General features: G+C 43.0%; 1 protein-coding gene across 4 annotated transcripts in view; it reads right to left on the bottom strand.

The window, feature by feature from the left end:
* DYNC1I1 (dynein cytoplasmic 1 intermediate chain 1) overlaps positions 1 to 21,104 on the bottom strand; it is a 188,759-nt gene that overhangs the window by 20,480 nt on the left and 147,175 nt on the right. For all 4 annotated transcript variants that reach the window (XM_082755280.1, XM_082755283.1, XM_082755282.1 and 1 more), the window contains 2 exons: positions 20,914 to 21,058; positions 4,602 to 4,742 (listed from right to left, as the gene is read on the bottom strand). In XM_082755280.1, the coding sequence (XP_082611406.1) occupies positions 4,602 to 4,742; positions 20,914 to 21,058 (286 nt within the window). The remainder of the gene's footprint in view (positions 1 to 4,601; positions 4,743 to 20,913; positions 21,059 to 21,104) is intronic.

The following is a 21,104-nucleotide window of genomic DNA, read 5'->3' as shown; positions in this document are numbered from 1 at the left end:
CACCAGACCGCCTCACGGGAACAGGCCTTAGGCACACGCTGGGATGGGGACAAGGGGATGCTGTGGGATCTACAAATGGAGGTGGAGCTGGAGAACAGTCCTGGCAACAAGAGGCAGCTGGACAGGAGCCAGAGCCTGGGACACCTCTGCAGGAGCGACGGGAATCCTCTGGTCCCCACTGTGGGCAGGCTGCTGCATGAGGGGAGTGAGCAGCTTGGAGGCGGTATAAAATCCAGGTCAAAAATTCGAGAATTTTTCCTGACTTCACCTCAGTTCCCAGGCTATAGTGTTATACGGTAGTTGCCAGACAGCTCTACAGATCCACAAGAAAAATGATTTTAAAGGAAACACTGAGCAGCTTCCCTGCTGTCAGCTCTACGGCCTTCGGCAAGTCAGCGGGGTGCGTGGCGGCGGGGAGCCCAACCCCTGCGGCTGCCTGAGGCTCTGGGCACTGCTAGCCCTACACCTCCCCACCTGGATGTTCCCTGTCACAGACCCTGCCCAAACCGAGCAGGTACCTGCCAGCCCACCGGGCCTGGCAAACTGAGGTGTCTTCTCCATAAAGGACTCAGGAAACTCCCCTTTAGGCAGCCCCGCAAGTGGAATGAAAAAGGATTTTGTCTGTAGGCGATGTAGAAATAAGGCTGGATAACAATCAGAAAGCAGATCCTGTCCTCCCCCTTTAGGAAGTCATTCAGATGCAAATAAGCTGCTGGCCTGGTCCCTGGCTTGTGCAAGGCCGAGGTCCATCCAAGGCAGCCTCACTGATGAGCGCTGGCACGCTCCCGCTCCCCGTCCCAAGTATGTTACTCGTTAGCGCGCTACAGCCGAGGGCTCCAATCTGCCGTGGGGTCACTGAGCCACGATCCCATCGCATTAAAAAATGAGCAAGTTTTACCCTTCTGATCACTGATTTCTAAAAAAAATAAAAGCTATTTTAATTCCAGCCAAAATTAATTTCATAACATTTGGAAATGGGTTTCTTCAAACAACGACTAAATGCCACATTTTTCGAGCACTAATCCACTACCCAGCTACGTTTCTCAGAAAACTGCAGATCAAAGATATTTGTTTCAAATGAGCTACACAGCTTAGATTTAAGGCACTGAATTTTTAACGAAATCTTTCAGAAGGCTGAAATCTGTAACTCCAGAACTGTTTTTTGTTGTTAACACAGCATTCTTGCAGTGTTCCACATAAAAACAAGCAGCATGCATGCTGCAGACACAAGACACAACCCATGGTTTTTTTTTTTTTTTTCAAACCCAATGGTTTTGTAAAATCCTATTACTATTCCACAAAACTATCTAGCAAAATAAAAAGCAACCATGCAATAGTGTTTAAAAATCTAAATAGAAAACCTTTTCTCCAGTGATACGGAATAAAATATATTCAAACCATAGTATCTTAAAATAGATTTGTCTACCTGGAGAAGTGATAGGTTAAATTACACATGCCTATTTTAGATTTTAAAGATACAAGGTTATTTTATAATGGTAGCATTATGTTGCTAAAATTACATTTAAAATACTTTATAAATTCTCTGAAGTTGCTTGTCAGATTTTTAACAGTTTTGAAATAAGATTTTACAAGGTAACAGATTAAGATGCAGTCAGAAAAACCTGCATGGTAGGAATATATATATATATATACACACACACACATATATATATATTTACACTTTTATTACTTATGTAACATCTAAACCTGCTTGCAAATAGATCTTCTACCTGTTTTTAGAAACAGACACCATCTTCATATTTTCAAAGCTAAGGCAGGGCACACAATACGTTTGAAATGTGTGCCCTATGTTTGAAATGTTTGAAAGCAATATAACAGAGCAAGAATAAGCAATTTTATCTATAAGCTGCTTTTAACCTCACCTATAACCAAGATTCAGTAATAACCTAGAGACTTTATCCAAGCTCGATCAAAACAAGAAATGTAATGAACACATACATAAGAAATCAGCATTTGCTAACCTGAAGCTATCCTGATTCCTATAATATTCAGTATTCAGTTTGCAAAAGAATAAAGGTGGGAAGTTTTTTTTTTTTTTGTTTGTTTTTTGCTTTTTAAAGTTTTTTATATTGATTTATTAAATATAAATCAACCATGATGATTTACATTACTACTACAAAAATCACTTCTGGTATCCATAGATCAAAATGCAGCATACAAATACCCCTGGCTATTTTACACGGAGATTTTAAGAACAATTAGATTGATTAAATCTATGGTATGGGCAAATTATTTTAGTTATTTTGATTAGAAAGCACCTAGTATGCGGGAGAACAGTTTTTAATAAATATGGGGAGTAACGCTAGCATAAACCGTTTTACAGTTCAAAAATTTGAAGGTAGCATATCAGAACTAAAACCAGCTATTTTCTTAATTGGTTTATAAAAATAGTACCTAAATAATAACATGCCTTATTTCTTCAATTAAACAAAACTATTAACAACAATCACATCTGGTTCTCACGCAGAGGTTTTTATCAATAGCTAGCAGTTAAACCCATTGATATACCTGTTATTTTCTACCGTTTTTATAAATACTTAGACATCACCAATCTGACGTCTAAAAGTCAAAAATAATAGGTGTTACAAGATTTCTTAATGCACAGGCAAAAGTGCTGGCAGGCTTCTTCTTAGCAATCAGCAAAGCAGAATTAAACTGCTTAATCGAATGCAGAAATCTTGAAAATTATGAACTAAGTATGACCTACCAGATAGAGGGTAACAGCAAACAACAATCACTTTCAGTTATGATGTTTAAAACAACTGCTTACAATTCTTTCAGCGGTATTTGTATGTCTGGTACTGCTTCTCTCACATAACAAAACCCTACATCTATTCAAATTCTGCCAGTTTAGCGTTTTGAGAGATTTTTAAATTTACTTTATCAGCGCTTAGTAAGGAGACCAAATGGTATTTCTTCCTCCAGACACAAATTCAATTCTCATAAAAATACAAAGCTCTGGTACCACACAAATAATTTCATTCTGCTCCCATCACGAGAGCAGATTTCAACCTCTCAGTGGAGATCATTTGTGAAATCAGGGTGGCCTCACATGCAGAAGAAAAGCAGGATTGAGCTTGAAGTTAATTTTTATTTTTCTGCTGATGTTCCTATGTATTTATATGTAAACACACTGAAAACACAGCAGCAGTTTTCTACGTACAGCCTTATTATTGATGGGAATGGGATCAAGCAGTCCACATTATTATTATTTTTTAAAGAAATTATGGTCTCATTGAATTAAATGGCAAAACATCAGTTGATTTTAAGCAAAGCAGGACTTCAGCCCTGGTATTTGGGGGGAAAGGGTTATTTTTTTTTTTCTTTTTAAAACACTGGGTTTTATGCTCTGTGTTTAAGCCTGCATTAATGAGAACACCTGAAGGATATGTCCCTCCCTTCCCAAAATAAATTCTGAAGAGACTCCTCCTGTATATCCTCCAGCTGTATGTGCTCTAATTAAAAAGGCTGTGCTGCTTCCTGCTCAGAGCACTTCAAAAGGCCTTGCTGCTCCCCTTGACAATGCAGTTCGCAGTGCTGGTTCCTCTTACCTGTCCGTGCTTATTTATGGCAAGCACCATTCACTGGGAGCCATAAACCCTGCCTGTATTTTACTTGGGTTGAAATGTATATTGTGTTTATGGGAAAGATGAATTAATGAACAACTAATCTTAAAAAAAACAACAACAAAACAATATTGTAGAAAACAGGGTGTGTGAGGAAAATACGGCTGGTTGTTCTTCAGTCTTCCTTTTTTTTTTTTTTTGGAAATGAAGAAACCATCAGTTAATACGTGTTACTTTTACGTTCCCTCGTTCTTAGTTTTACACGGTATTAAATAAAAATCCGTGAGACTTCAGTTCTGGAAAAATATTTCAGTTCTTATTCTGACAACTGATTGCTGGCCATCTAAGAGTTCAGGTGATGCTGTTTTCTTATTGAAAAACATTTCCAGAGGAAAATGAAATCCAGAAAACACACTGTCAATATACACCTGCAGCAATTTTTTTTTGAGGGGGGTGAGGAGAAGTAACAGGAGGGAAGGGAAGGGAAAAGGGGTACTCGGCGTGTTTAGAACATGATTTTATTGAAATTAGGGGCTTTGCCCTGCCTCTGGTTAACCCTTCCCCATCAGTGAGGTGTAGAGCTGTGACTTTCTGCCGCCGTACAGAAACCCCTGGCTTCCTTCGCTTAAGTTTCGCCGCAATTTGGGCAAACTTTAAGAAAGGGGGAAAAAGGAAGGTGAGGCCGGAAAATCGCAGGCGGCTCCCTCCGCTGAAGGCGGAACGCGGGCGGGGCAGGGGGGTGCGGGAAGGGGCCGGGGGCGCCCCAAAACAGGAGCCCAGGGCGCTCCCCCCCCAAACCGGGAGGAGAGAGGGGAGGGGAGGGGAGGGCGCAGCCTCCCCCGGCCCCCGCAGGTAGCGGGGCGGAGGCGGGGAGGGCGGAGGGGGCGGCCCGGCTCCCCCCGGCAGCGGGACGGGACCTGCCCTGCCCGGCCCGGCCCTGCCGTGCCCTGCCCGCCCCCTGCGGGCTCCCTGCGGGCTCCGTGCGGGCTCGGGGCTCGCCCTGCCCTCACCCACCTCGGTGTCGTTGTTGAGGTTCCAGAGGTCCAGGCGCCCCATCCCGTCCACGCAGGCGAAGAGCGCGGGGTGCACGGGCGACCACATGACATCGTAGACATAGTCGGCGTTGTCTTCAAAGGAGTAGAGCGGCTTGTTGTGCTGTGGGAGCGGAGAGAGCAGCCGTGAAGACTTCGTGGCGCTAGTGCCGCCTCGGGCTGTCTGGCGAGGCTAATTAAAAACTTTGCACATTTCACCGCGCGCCATAAAACTGCCCCGAGATGAAAGCTCCGCGCGGAGGGCGGGGACCGCGCCTTAATGGGGGCAGCGACTGTCCGCTGGGATGAAGGAGATGCCCGGCGTGAGGGGCGGCGGGGCGGGGGGCGCCCCCTTCCAGCCCCAGCCCGGAGCCCCGGGGGTGGGCAGGCAGCGGGCAGGCACCCGCCCGGCCCGGCCCGGCCCGACCCCACCGCCCCCGCGGTCGCATGGAGCCGCTGAGGGCGACCGGCAGCCGGGCTCCGCGGCCCCCCGCGCACCGCAGGCGGCGGCTGCCACCTAGCGGCGGGCGGCCCGGCCCGGCCCGGCCATGTCACGTCATGTCATGTCGCCTCAGGGGGCGGCTGTCGCGACAGGGCGCAGAGGGCAGGCGGGTGGCCCCGGCAGGCAGCGGCGGGGTGTGTGGGGAGGCGAGGCAGCGAGTACAGCGGGAAGCGGCTGTAATTGTCCCTGATGAATTATTCATCGCGCCCGGCTTGTCTAATTCTGGCGTAATGGCTTCGCTAATCCCTGATCAATTAATGGGAAATGAAATTTAAATGATAATGAAAGCTCAGGAGATAAAGGGAATTAAGTGTTCTCGCGGCTTGTGACAGAAATCTAAACAATGGGACTTTTTTTTTGTTAACTGTCTCCCTCAGCCCGTCAGCTGCCTGCAGCAGCTCCTCGGCGGGGACCTGCAGAAACGGGACCTGCGCCTGGTGAAAACTCGGGCCAGAAACCAGGAGTGGCACGGGGTGACTCCGAAAACCCCCAAATGGGATTGACAGGGCGCCCCCAACCTCAGCACACTCCTTGCAGAGCACGCCTCTGTTCGTTTCACGGGAGAAACGGCGCTGCAGGTGCTGGCACCGCGCTGCGTGGCCGTGACACACTTTTTCCTGGACGTGAAGCAGCTGATTGTAATCATTACATCGCTTTCCTTTCGTATATTGTTAATTTTGCACAATAAAATAGCTTAATCTCTGCCTGCTGCCAGGTCCTTGCCAGTTTTGTGTTCGGTCCTCCAGCCCTACATAGGGCTTCCCTCGATGTCTGGGCAGCAGCACATGGCAGAGCGCGTGGACGCACGCCTACCGTCCTTCATCGCTGCTTGGGAGGATTCACACCAAGTGGCTTTGTTGCCATACCATATTGTAAATAATTTAAAAATATTTTCATTCACCGCAGGTGTAACAAAACTATAATAAAGTGCTCAGAGATTTAATTACAAGATGTTGTCATTTGAAAAACAACACTAAAAATGCTAAGGGATTGGCTTCCATAGGCCAGTTTTCCCTATATCTGGATTAACGAAAGACACTTTGAATGATTATACGACCAGGTCCCAAATGTTCATAACTGGCCTAATAGCTTTTATGCATTTCCTAAGAGTATCAAGCATTTTGTTTTATGTGACAATAAAATTAAATTAGAGCTTGAGGTTATTACCTCAAATTTATATAACAACTTTATTTTTTTTTTTTCCAAAGCTGGAGTTTTGCAAAAGAGTAGGAAAAAAATTACAAGAATAGTTTCTTACTTAAACAAACCCCAACTCTCCAAACATATGTATCTGCTTAGTACATTATCAGTGCCAGTGGAGGGAGTTACATGTGTTAATGGAATTACTTGCATGCCCATGCTAAAGCATATGCAGGGTCGAGGGCCAAATGAAGACTCAGCTTTTGAAGAGGCAGAGGTATTTCATAGGAAATTTCAGAGTGAATCTCTTCAGCTGTGAACCAGGGAACAGAATTTAGAGTGGTCAATACAGAGCCACAATACCTATCTGCAGCATTGTATGTTTTCACTGAAAATTAGGTTCAAATACATCAGCCATCTAAACGCTGGAAAAATGGGCATGGAGCACAATACTATACTGAAGGGAAAGGAAATCTGGCCAGCTGTTAGGTGGCCAATATTTTTCTTAGACATGGGAAATGTGCAGCACATATAGCACTTTAACATTAAGTGTCATGGGAGAAGTACCAAAATTCCATAGAAGTAAAGGGACTATTAAGATATCAATCAATCCAGAGCAGATTTCAATCAATGTTTCCTTTTTGTCCACATATCAAAGCTTGTTTTGATCTTATTTTGAGTGTGACACTTTTAATGCTCTTTTAGTTTTGCCAGTTTCTTTTCTAATTCATGACCAAAAAATAAAGCATTAAAAGGAAAGGTCAGGAGATGTTGCTCTACTGTGAGTCTTCCTGTACAATTTCTAGCAAATGGCTTTAGCTAGTGTGCCTCAGTTTCCCTGTTAGAAAAAGAAAAACACTTTCTGAGTAATGGTATTTGAGGTGAAAAGCACAGCAGATACGCAGTGTGCATTGCATTTAACTTAACAGTGGAAATATTCAGTCAGATATGAAAGCAGAGCGAAAACCTGGACAAAAATTATTTATCTTTTTAGAGTGATCTCAGACATACAAAGAGCGAGACACAAATAAACGGAGATGAATAGGCAGTGGAGCAAGATAGGGAAAAAACAAATAAAAAATAATAATCGTCATCATCATCAGCAGCAGCAGCCATGTAAGTAGCCCAAGCAAAAGGCAAGATCAACTGCAGCATGGTTGAGAAAAAAGGGAGAGAGACCCATCATACAGCAGCACCAGGCAGTGGTAGTGCAGCTGGGCTACAGCCTTCATAGTTCCTGCAGTGTATCTGCTCTCCCAGCTTGTCTACTGTTCAATGGGGAAAAAAAATGCATTTCCCATACTATGTCTTTCTGTATTGCACCCTTTAACTAAAGAACAACTGCATTGGATCAGGCTGAATGTCCCTCTTGCTTAGCATCCTGTCTTCAATGATTAAAAAGAGAGTGACCTTTCTTAAAACCTAACATTTCATCCTGTCTGGTTTCACCCACTGAGAACAGTTATATTGATTTCAATGTGAAGACTCGATTTGTAAGATTAAGTGTGTATATAAATGTTTGCAGGACTTCCGTACTATAAGCCTCTTAACTAAGGGCCCAGGCCCTGCAGATTCTTTTAATGTAAGGATTTATGAGTAAGGACCGATACCAACCACTTCTAGAAAATGTTGAAATGTGGAACCATGTAAAGGTCACTTTAAAGCAGTTTTAAATTACCAAAACTTCAGACTTACACAATCTATAACTAACATATGGCTATTATTATAAAACAACTGAAATTTAAACTTGATGAGCTTTCATTCTTAAATATCAACCCGCTCTGTTACTCAATAGAACAGAAGAAATAGTTTAAAACAGTATCTTCAGACAGACTTGAACCAAATCTACTTATTGGAAAAAAAAAAAAAAAAAAAAAAAAAAAAAAAAAAAAAGACTGTTTGGGGTGAAAACTTGGCCTTGCTGAATCAATGGAGTTTTGCCATTGATTTCAGCAGGACAGAAATTGAGCATTTAGCGGAAAAAGTGAAAAAGCCATTTCTAAGACGTGTTTTTGTCTCATTTATTTAAGCAGATAGTCAAAATCTATTGTTCCTCCTCAGTGTTTGTATACAGTCAGTCATTGTTTAAAAGAACAATGCAGAGTGAACATTTTAAATACGTGGGAGCTGTCTAGGAATTAGCACTTGTCTATGAAATAAGAAACTCACCTTAAAAAAATAGTAGATATTTATATAAAAGAAGCATTTTTTTTCCACGTATAAAGTTGACCAGTCTATTCCGCTTATTTGCATAGAATTTGCTTTAATCCAGAAGGCGCCACACATAAAGCAGCTAATTAGCCATATAAAGGAATGTATACATATTCACAGGTTTTAACTAGCATCTGACTTCTTAAAAGCCATGGAAAAAGCAATTGGCCTTGCCTGTTTCATGAAAGGAGTGTTTTACACACTGGCACAATTTCTGTGGGTGTCAGCTCCACCTAAAGGTACTTCTCTAGACTGTACCTTCAACACTGCAGATGGATGGTGACACCATACTCTCCACTTACTGAGCATCCTATCTCCTTTTTCTTTTCACTCCACTTTCTCCTCTTGTAAAGACAATAGACAAAATCCTTGGTTCTGGCTGACGCTGATTAACTACAGCCATGAATGTGGTGCAGTATTGTAAGTTGATTTAAGCAAATTTAATTTTTCTGTGTGTGCAGCAAATATGACAGATTCATTAATCCTTGGCACAGAAACTTTCCAAACTAGGTGGCGTGTTTTTTTAGGCTCAAACTCTGGCTCTTGGGCACTTGGACAGAGCAGTCCCAGAGTGTTCCCGAGCAGAGTGGCTGTTGTGTCTGGCCCTTGAACAAGGGAAGAGGGAAATTTGGCCCCTATGGCAGGCAACTTGTATAATTAGCCTTTATTCACTAAATATATATATATATATAAAATTAAAATTGCAAAGTGGTGTCAAAAGATAACATCTCTTCCAGCATAGGTAACATGTTAGATTCACAGAGTGGTAGAGTGGTTTGGGTTGGAAGGGACCCTAAAGATCATCCAATTCCAACCCCCTGCCATGGGCAGGGACATCTCCCACCAGACCAGGTCACCCAAAGCCCCATCCAGCCTGGCCTTGAGCACCTCCAGGGATGGGGCATCCACAGCTTCTCTGGGCAGCCTGTGCCAGGGCCTCACCACCCTCTGAGTGAAGAATTTCTTCCTTATATCTAATCTCAATCTCCCCTCTTTTAGTTTAAAATCATTATCCCTTGTCCTATCACTACAAGCCCTTGTGAAAAGTCCCCCTCCATCTTTCCTATAAGCTCTCCTGAAGTACTGGAAGGCAGCAGTAGCATTTCATTGAAGTCTTCACATTGGGAAGTAAAACTCCACTGTCTTTAGGGCAAGTGTTAAGGAGCCAAACTGACCAGATGCAAAAGATACCAATATAGGGCATAGCTTGTGGTCTTCCACTTGGGTTAGGAACTGAGTACTTTCACTCTTTTCATAGACCTAAGTGCTAGGCCCAGCCTTCTCTGTATTGAGAGGGACACCTTAGCTAGGCCAACCCAAAAGATGCAGACAGAGTAAGTGAAACCTAAAAGCTGCTGGGAATTTTGAGGTGAATACTCCTTGGATCAGCTGCATCCCGGTCTTGACATTTCCTCCTTCGGTGGTCTCCTTTCTGGGCCACCAGGTGTTAGGTGCTTGGGGTTACTTATGCAGACATCTTGTGATGGGGGGGTAAGTCCTCTGCTGTGTGTAAGGGTCTGCTACTCTTGTAAGCCCTTACGTTCTCCATTTGACTCAGTATGGAGTCAACGATGCCTTGTTTTTTATTCTGACTGATTGATCTCAATGGGAATTTTGCCAGTTCTGGACTGCCATGTTTTCCCCAAATCTGTTTTCCAATAGTTATGATAATTTTGGATAATCCAACATCTTCTGCTTTTGCTGTATGTTTATGGGACTTGGTTTAGCTCAGATTACACTAACTTTTAGAAGACACAGTACTCCCAGGAACTGTTAAATTGCCTTACAAGAGCTAGCACTAGAAGCTATAAATCAGAGGTGCTAGTTACAGGTACATCCCTGATGGCTCAGCAAAGCCTGTCTGCATTCTCCCCACAGGCTATCATTATCCCCCAGACCCCGCTACTGTACAACTCAGAACTTGCAGTCTTGCCCCACCTTCTCCAAGCAGAGACAGACCTTCATGGATGACAGTGGGAAAGCAAAACGTGGCGTTTATGTTCTTGAACTTTAGCCCCCCAATTTCACTGTCTGACTGAGGGGCACTAAATTGAGCTATATGAGTAGTAACTCCCTTAGCTTTTGTTAAATTCCTGTTGGCAGTCAGATTCAGTCCTGAACTACAGTTGAGCCTCTGGGGCTCACGGGACATTTCACTGGGCTGTGACCTGTGTAGACGTTCTAAGTACTGCAAGGTGTGATCCATAGTGTAACATATCTTCCAGTATGTATGGACAATTACTGGTGTATTGGGCTAGAGATACTACCACTAAGTATTCTTAAATATTATGATTCAGTACCTTTAAGGCAAGCTGTTGAATAGTAAAGCCCCCTCTGCTTTGATTAATGATGCTGAATGCAAAGTCAGTGGTTAGTAAAATAATTACTCTCCAAGATGGGATTGGTTTCCTGGCCCTGTTGAACTAAATGGAAACACAGCCATTTGTTGTGCTGTTACTCCTCAGGTCTGCAGCGTTGCTGTTAGAAGCACCGCACTTCTTTTGTTTAAAATGTAAGGAAGAAAATTCTCCAAAATCCTGACCTCCTAATGACAGCAGTGGGAATGAGAGCTCAGTGCCTCACACGACTAACTCCCCATATACGCTGCTTTTCTGTCATTTCAGAGATGATAGCACCTGCATCCAGTTACACAGTTTCACACAGTGTCACCTCACTGTCAGAGGACTAGGTCACTAAATCAAGTGTAAAACTGCATCCGTGAACCAAGGAACAGGCTTCTTTTTTAGATTCAACAGTGATAGAGGGGAGGAAGAAGTGAGAGTGGAAATGATCCCTATGCTCTTAGGAGCCCTGTTTTATTTAAGTACTGTAGTGTTACTACACTGATTGTTTTGTGGCATCCTAAACGTTGTAGACACCAAGGCAGAAAACTTTTCACATTTAGAAATCATTGTTCTTGCAGAGATGCTAAAACTGTTGCCTCTCTTAATTGACAACAATAAAAAACTGTAGTATTTTTGCATAAACATGTGGGAATTATTATAGACGGAGGAGGGGACAAGGGTGAGACTGAAAGGGAAGGGGGTATGGGAGCAGACCAGTCTGGAGATAACATGATGATTACATTTTTGTGGTTTCCTTCAAAGTCAAAGCGTCACGGGTGAACATATAAGAAGGAAGCAAAGGAAAAAAAAGGTTTGATGATTGGCACAGGCGGTTTTAATGAGAACCAATCTTAAGGCCTAATACTCTAGCATGGAGAAAAAGCATAAAAGAGCTCGGAAAGTCAGACATCACCTGACTTTTAGGAGCGTCAGAGAGCCAGACAGCAGAGCTTTCAGGGTCTGTGGAGATAGCCTGGAAGTTACACTGACAGGTAAACTGCTGATTTGGTTAATCCTCATGATCTGTTTTGAGTCCTCCACAGAGATGCAACACGTTCAGGCTGTGCTGCCAGATGACAGCTCTCTTTGGTCTTCTAGCTGTCTTCTACCCTGCCTTTCCACTTACTCAGTGGAAAAAGACCTTCCTATTTTCTCAGGAAAAAGAGCATGAGGTACGGCATTCCTCTTTACCACTGTACATTAGCTGGGGAACTATTTTCAGTGAGTTAGATATAAATGTGTATTACTTGATGACTGATGTAAAATAAAATTGATTGAGATCTGCTTGCCACAGATTAACTGTACAGTGCATCAGGAGGTATGTAAGGCCTCAAAACTCTACAATACATGCTGAGGAAAGATTGTACAAGGAGGCTAACATGCAGACTGGGTTATAGTGAGGCACCATGGAGAACAGTGTTCCCCAGCCCACTTTTCTCACCAGTTCCCACTGGTGTATGCTTGTTTTTACATTTTAGATCATCCAGTTTTATTCCCAGTCTGGAGTCCCTCTTACTCCACACTCGCAAAAATTGTGCCTACAGGTTTCCACTGCTTGAGGTTAATACCTTCTGCTCCACTTGCCCACATCAAGCTGGGTGCTGTGTGGATCAAAACAGCGGAGAAGCCTGTACAGGTATTTGCCATTTGTTCTGTATTTCCTCAGACTGCTGACTTCATTGCTAAATGTTAATCAAGTTTTCCACCTTTTATTTAAAGCATGATTTAAGCAAGCCAGCACTTCATCTTATGCTACTAACTGTGCACTTCCATCACCAGATTACTTGAAAAATGTCATTTTCTTTTGGAATTTATAACTACTTCTAAAGACAGCTCAGTTTCTTCTTTAAGAAGCTCAAAACTATAAAAGGTCTTATTGTCCCTGCCTAGCAAACTGATTCACAGTTTCTGTCGCTCCTACTCCTGCCTCTATATTACTGTTTTCCGGGATTTTTTTTTCAGAGGAGCACTTGGGGGACTTGCTGAGGAATATGAGTCAGGTACGGTTTTGCTAGACTGACAGAAGGAAGAATCACCAAACCCTACTCAGAGCGTACATGAAACACTGAAGAAGGGCGGATGTGGTATTTTACCTGCAGTCGTCACCCGCTGTTTGTATCCCACACAGGTGGGATCAGGAAGCAGCGCTGGAGATGAGTGGGATGCTTCGGGGGAAGCCAAATTGCTGTGACAGGGCTCCCCTGCCAGGCAGGAGAGGCAGCAGCACTCACTTAGAGGCCACCTCCTGCTTGAGTCAGTGGGACTGTCTCCCTGCCTCAGGCCTCAGGCTGCTAAAGAGAGGTAGTTCAGCTCCAATTGCCTACCAACTTTTCTGTTCATACCAAATGCTAAGGCACGTGTGTTCCTGACTCCTGGAAAAAGCTCTAGAAACAAAAAAATCTTGCAGTAATATTTTATTACTGCTGTTCAACTCGGTAGCTCACTCACCCAGCATTCAGAAACACAGACAGCTTGAGCTCCTTCTCTTTCCTCTCCACCTTTTTCTCTCCTTCCACTGTCCTTCCTGGTTAAACTACAGGGCCAGGTATGCTCTTCTGCAGCCGTGCTTCTGTGCTGGGATCACTGCCTGCCCTGTTTTGCAGCCCCCACTCCTCCAGCTCGCTCACAGCCCTGCCTGCAGGCATGCCACTGCCGCTCCAGCTGGGTACAGGAAAATTACTTTGTGCGACAGGCAAGGAGGGGAGTGGGATAATGGAGCTGTGGTTTCAGGGGATCGTTACTGCTGTGATCCCACCCCCGTCACTCTGACTGAAACCTTCAGTATGAGGCCCTGGAAAATTCAGGTTTTCTTTCTAATGGAAAATACTGCTTCATCATAGGGTACCTGGCCCAGCATTGCGTGCGGACTTGGAGAATTATTAGGCTTTCAAGCAACTCTGTTGTTTCAGCTTCAGTGTTCCAAGTGCCAGCAAGAGCAGGCAGGAGCATGGGGAATATTGCAGAACAGCCTGATGTGACAGCACTGTCTGCTAACAGTCCCGATTAGTATTTGTAGCTGCTACCACCAGGATGCCTGCAGAGCTTTCATGGGTCAGCAAGCAATGATTTTGAGGCTAATTATTATTGAAGAGAACTCCATCTTGTAGGATTTTGAATACGGTTCCTTTTTTCCTGATAACAAAAGTCTCTCGCATAGCAGAGAAAGGACTGCTGCATGAAGCAGGTGGGAGAAAATTTCCATTAGTGAAGAAATCCTGGCTTTTATATATTGATAATTCTCCTGAAATGGCTCACTGCTACATGCGAGCCTGATCCTTCAGCATAATTCTGCACCAGAACAGTCAGTGGGAGGTTTGCATTTTGATTTCAGGGAAAAAGGAATCAAGACTCTGTTTTGTATGGATTATATGGACTCCTGAAATCAAATTCCACTTTCCATTTGCAAATAAAGCTTTCACTGGCTACGGCTGGATTTCTCTTAGGATTTTCTGAAGTAAAGGTTAGCCCAGTGAATTCTTTGGAACAGCCTCAGCATTTTAGATGACTTTTACTTTTCTCTGCGTATGCCATTCTTCACAAAATGATTCACAAAGGAGCAGCATGGTTGGCATGAGTAAATGAAATATGTCGGCCAGCTGAGGAATATTTTCCTATCACTTTTCAAATATGGCTACACTGAAAACCAAAATCATGAGAAAAATTTCATGTGAAGAACTTGGGGTTGATTTCAAGCCACCTGACTTCACTTTGGTTTTGCTCCTTAAAATTACCTAGAAAATACCATAATCTTCTTTTTTGTACAGCTGGATGAGAGCCAGACCTCTGGCTCCAGAGGTAAAGGGCAAAAACTAAAAAAATCCTGTCTGAACAGGCAACTCCACCCTCTTCCCCAAGTCAGCTTGGCCTTTTGACAGAAAGTGAGCTCTGAAGCAAATTCATTCATTGCCTTGTTTTTGGACAAAACTCAAAATTCTGAACTCACACCACAGGGAGACCATTTCCATGAAATTCAGCATACTATTTTATCATCCTTTGTCTTCCCCTATAATCAGGTAAAATTAGCATTTGGACAGTGATTAATCAGATTAGTCATTTTAATGGCTTTTATCAAAAAGAAAAAGCTTGTGCTGGAAAAGTAAGTGTTGTCAAAGGAAAGTGATAGCCTTATGAGCAGATTCACAAACAAGCTCCATGTTGTAATCCAGCCAGGGGGGGATGTTCCAGCCAGGTATCCGAAATAAGAAGGGTTAAGTAGTCCATTGAGCTGGACATTTGATCCCCACCAAAACAAATGGGAGAGAGGGAGAGAAGAAAATAGGGAGGGCAGTCCATATTCAGTCTATGTGCTCCGACAATGGACTAAATAAAGTTTTGGTCTCCCTCACCGTATATTTTTTCTTTTCATCATTTTCCTCTTGATGTTATTTCTTATGCCGCCCTAAACTCTTTGAGCCCTTGTAAGATGACCAACCCACCATGGTACCAGAGACAGATTGAGATTGCATTCGGATTCAGCTGTGTAAGAAACCAAAGGACAGATGTCCAAAATATTAAAGGATCCAAGAGGATCCAACTTCCAATATGCAGTAAGACAGATCTAAAGTCCATTAGTCATTGACCTGTAGTCGTTTGTAACCAAGAGAACAATTCACTCACAAATAGGCAATTTTTAAAGTTTACAGGGTCAGGTTGTCACTTTTTGAAGATTAATAAGTTACTATTTTGTGCTAATATAAGAAGACTGAATGTGGCCCAACAAATTTAGGAAAGCTTAGAAAATAATGTCAAGAATGAACAGGTTCAAGACTGTTTTTTACTCAATCCAGATCAAAACTACTTAAGAGTATACAAGATAAGGTACGTGAATAATTCCTGAAATAATGCCCCAAAATATTTTTGTGTTGGATCAAGCAAAAATTACGAATTGAGGATCTCATCACATACGAGTGCTATTCAACCACACACTTCCACCCTCCCCCAACTCCCCTGTGCAGTTCCACCTAGCAGCACCCACTTCAAGGCCTCAGAGAGATCCTTTATGAAACCTCTGCATTTCACCACTCCAGAGACCAGTCTGATCCTGTCACAAACTGGAGAAGCAGGGCTGGCCCCAAGTGGACAAAACTGGTTTTCATCAGGAAGTGTCAGCACATTAAAATCAAAGCTCTACTCCAAGAAGATCCTGCTTTCATCAAATCCATAGTTGTTCATAGACCCGAGATGCAGCTCTGAGCAAAATGGCAAGATCATCACAGCATTTCCTCCCCTTAGGGAAGACACATGTTCAAGTCTTACTCAGGCAGTCCTTTGCAGCATGGCTCGGTGCCCAAACCACGGGCTTACAGGATGCTCTTGTTGTGGAGCTCTTCATAAATAATTGCACATTCACTGGAAGAGGAACGTCTTCTGTAAGACAGGGGAAAACTCTGTCCTATTAACCACTAATGGTAGTTTCTCTAATCAATGATCAACTCTAATTAGCCACCATGGCCTTCACTACATTAAGTCATTAATCCCATCACTTCCAATAAGAGGTAAGAACAATTTTCATGAGGAAGAATTCACCAAACTGTTGCAATAGTTCACTAAGTCTACTGTCCTTTTATTGTGAATAGTATTTGAGTATATCTCTACATGGATCTTTAACTGCAGGCAATGCTATCTGTAACACAAGAGTCTCTCACTCACCCACTTAACGTGATTGAAATTATACAAGAAAACATCTGAGCCAGTAACCAGGTATTTTGATACATGGCATTTGTACTGTAAAAAATAGTAACTTATTAATCTTCAAAAAGTGACAACCTGACCCTGTAAACTTTAAAAATTGCCTATTTGTGAGTGAATTGTTCTCTTGGTGACTAATCCACACAATCACGTAATGCTCTGATTCATTTTGCGATACCATTTTTCATCACAGTAAGTCCTATCAAGTTGTTCCTATCAGTTCCTATCAGCCAGGCTTTTTGGGGAAGGGTTTGGGGAACATAGCTAAAGTTCCTACTAGTCTTTGACAACAGCACCACATGTGCTTCTTTTTGTTCTAGCAGAAGGCTTGACCTCCAAGGAGATCATGTTTAACCTGTAGACTCAAATGGAGTTTGAAGTCTTATGCTGGTAGGAAGGTATGAAAGTTCAAGGCAAAATCCTTTACTTCAAGAATTGGCAGGACTGATTCATACCAAGATAACGAGTGAACAGATAAGATATTGAAGGTACAGAAATGTACATAAGGCACATAGACTGGAAAGGCGAATTTTTCTCTTTAAAATGTGGTTTCTCAAATATTACAATGGACTGCAGACACCAAAAGAAAACAGCACAAGAAAGAGAAGAAAAAAAGAAAAGGAGGGGGACCAGGAAGAAGGAGCTACCACTGATGCATATGCTAGTAAGGCAAAGCTGAGCATGGACACAAAATAGTCTATTGCTGAAGGCACACGTCCTCTGGCTTACTTAGTCCTTGCTGATGGTTTTGCAGTGGTCCTACTACCAGTCTGCTCATCCCCATCCCTCCCTCTGAGTATGACACTCACCACCATTCCTTAACATTGGGCAGGAAGGAGATAAGCATGGAGGGGGAGACAGCAATGCTGCTACTGTTACTCCAGTCTCTCTTCTAGGCAGCTGCCCACCTGAGTATGACTTAGATATTAGATGCATTAGGGGAAACACTCAGTCATTAGCACCTATCCTCAACAGAAGGATAAGAGATAAACGAGATATGTGAAGGATGAAAAAAAATAACAAAATCCATCTCTTTACCCAGACCTTTATTAACTCCCTCAGCAGCAAACAAGCCATTTTCTAGGCATTAGCTGAAACTAGCTTGTTTTGCTATGCTTTAACAATTCCAGGCTAGCTTCTGTCCCTTGACACAATATCTAAAAATCCCCACTCCACACAGCAATTGCTGCAATAATAACAATACTTACATTTCATTATTTAACCTCATGCTATTCGTTCATGAGGATTAGTGCTTAATTAATTAGCAACACTTAGCATTTCCACTTAGCACTTTACCTCTTCAAAGCGTCGTACAAACGATACCTAATTAGGGGCAGAGCTCCACAGACACTTCACATCAGGACTTTCCTTTGCCAGCTCTGCATCCCAGACTCACTGACGTAGTACAGCACGATTTCAAGCTGAAAGCCCTATTGACTTCAGCAGGAACCAGGTAATGCCCTGGCTATCAAGTGACTATCTTTGCAAATTACTTTTCTTTTCCTACTGCTTCTGGTTGCTTACTGTTTACCCAAGGATCTAATTATTGGCTAATATGACGGGTGATAAGAGGAACCTTTTATTAGTGTTATCTGCAAAACCTTCATTCTTCCGTTAGGGAAAACCTTATTCGCAGTCAGCTCGTTGAACTGCAGTTGGGATGGAAAATGTGTTAACTGCAAAAACAGATTATAAAATGTCAATCCAGAGTTTTTAAGGGAGACAGGGCTTTCAATCCATCAGTCAAATGCCTGCTATGAAAGTGCCTTTCTTGTAAGCACCCCAGGGTGCTACACCACATCAATAGACAATATAAACACAGAGCTTTTATGGTTCACTTTACAATTGGACATTGACTCTGAACCTGTGAAACAGAAAGGAATTGAATTTCATGACCAAAGAGGATAATGTGCACAGGATTAAGTAGACAACACCGGTAGAAGCCGGAAGGCAGCATGGCTTTGGATGTTGATAGAGAGATTAAGTTTACAAATAAGAAACCAAAGGAATAAAACAATTTGAGTAAGGTCTTATAAACCAGGAGTAATACTCAAAAGCTTCATAGTAATCCACTATTTTTTTCATAATCAAATGTGCCAATGGATTTATTCAAAGTCCACTGATCAACTGGCCCCTGACTGTGGAAATGGAATGGAGAGAGCCCTAACTCACTCCAGCCAAGAGATAGTGTGGAAAGAAATTTCTGCAGGAGTCAGACTGGAAGAAGAAGAAAACATTCATCACATTGCAAGAACTTGCCTAGTGCCTCAGAGTATATCTTCAAAGGGCAGTGGCTAGCAGTGCTGCAGCCTGGAGCTGCTGCTGCTCAAACCTGCTCCAGAAGCGAGCAGCGGATCCACTACAGCAATAACACTGCTTCCAGCTCAATGGTGCTGTGGTGTGTCACATGCCCGTTCCTGCTCACATCAGCAAGGTCAAGCAGCTTTCTCAGGAAGTCCCTCTTGCCAGATGAGCCACAGCCTGATAGGTATTAGAAATTTAAATGGTTTGGTTCTTTGAAAACTGACTGTATTGAACAGCATCTGACCCAGCCATTTTGGCACTGCACTCTTCCACAAGGATAACTCTGTACTGCTAACTGCAGCGTCTTTGTGTCCAAAATATGCTGTGTTAGTGTTACCACTAACTTCTGACATCCCAGGAGTTCAGAATAACAAAAAAAACCAACAACATGCCTTCTTACTCCTTAATATAATTTCATTTAAACGACAGATGGATGAGATCCTTATTGACATATTCAGCCTCAAGCTATGGCTTTGATATTCATCATAGACTTTTCTGGGCATGTACATTTGGAGTACAGGTATTTCAGTACCAGCCTCTCATCTTCCACAAAGTCTTCCCAGATTTTTTTTTCACTTTACTTAGCTTCAGCTTCAGCTATCTGATGTTCCCTTGCCCCCAATTACCCCTGCCCAGCACTCCCTTGTCTCAGACACCAAAGAGCCTCACCAGCCCCAGCCAGCTCTCTATCACAGGGTTATCCTGCAGCCCTTTCCAATATTTACCACCCATGACCATCCCCCAGGACCACTTCTGCATTGGTTGAGGCTGGGTCCACTGATGTATATAGTACAAATTAGGTAAATCATGCACCTTCCTCCTTACAAACTTGCTAAAATGTAACACTCAAAGGAAACTGTCAGCTATGGTCATTGCTCATCAGGCAAAGATACCTGTTAATTAGCATGTGCATTGGATCAGACCATTAACAAATGCATTATGAACCTACTACAGAGGCTAATTCAAGGTATTATCTAGATAACAGTGCTTCTGCTTTCAGCACAAGGCTGTCACATGGCCCTCTCTGATCACTTCTGTATTTACATTTGCTGAGCATCTGTCCCAGCATCTCCAGGCCCTGATGTCTTTGGGGAACACACGCTGAGATATTTCCTGGCTGGGGTCAACTTCCAAAGCTGGAAATCTGTTGGGTGCAGCTCAAGATGTGAACCAAACACAGACATGAAAACATGATGAAGACAAAAGCCTGGCATTTTAAATGCAATTCTCTACTCTGGCGTACGACAAAAATAACTATTAAAAATGGAAAAAATACAGCAAACACCGCTGAGAAACTAATAGCATGTACTCAGGAAAGAAAAAATATGAATAAATATGATGACTTAGATATTTAGAATTTTACTTCTTGTATTTCACCTAGCACAACGAAAGAGGTTGGCCTGTTTAATCTGTCCTGCAGTTTTTATTCCCTCTGCCATTAGTCTATATTCATACACTTCTGTGGGGTGTGGGTATTCAAAGCTTCATTTCCATTGTTCGCAGTGCTCTCCCTGTAAGAGGTTGTGTGGCCGCATCCACAGAGCAGTCAGTAACAGACTGATGGAGGTCATGAATGTAACTTCCAGTCTGTATTTCCTCCCGGCTTCCAGCCATCAGTGTCTAATGTCATTGGGACGATTTATACTTTCTGGCTATGAAAACCTCCTACAGCAATGAATGTCATGATGGATATTGATTGCATTAAGCCGTACGTGTGCCTCCCCTGTTGCTTCATCAGAAGAAAATGCTCCTGCTGCTGCACTGTCACGGTGCACAGTATTAGTCTGGCAATTTAGCCTGCACAAGGTGTGCTGGATGGATTGTTTGATGACTGCCACTACAAGGCATCCTAATCTCCTTCCCTAGTGAAATTGCTCAGTACTAGGGTTAATACTGAAGTGCAAGCCAGCTGAAACTACCTTTATAGGGTAGGCTCCAGGCAAACATGGTTGACATAGTTACACTGGGTATGCATTTCACTTACAGTCATATCACTATGCCTTTCCTAAGCACACTTTCAGTGAATGAATTTCAGTTGGAACATTTCTGACAACGGCATTTGCACAAGTACTATTACTCCTCACATCCCGGTTTTATTTTCTTACCTTTGTGGTCCACAACTTCACCGTCCAGTCAAATGAAGATGTGACAAAGAGATGGGAGAAGTCAATTGGGCCCACTGCCATGTGACAATTGATTCCCGTGACAGGTCCTTGGTGGCCTTCAAAAATTTCACCAATGCCAGCTTTACTGCAGGAGGAAGAGACATTTTCATTCAAAGTGAGTTAACATCTGT

Source organism: Aythya marila (genome assembly GCF_965140915.1).
Source record: "Aythya marila genome assembly, chromosome: 2".
Taxonomy (NCBI): Eukaryota; Metazoa; Chordata; class Aves; order Anseriformes; family Anatidae; genus Aythya; species Aythya marila.
The sequence above is the reverse complement of the archived record's forward strand: the minus strand, read 5'-3'. Positions and strand labels throughout refer to the sequence as shown.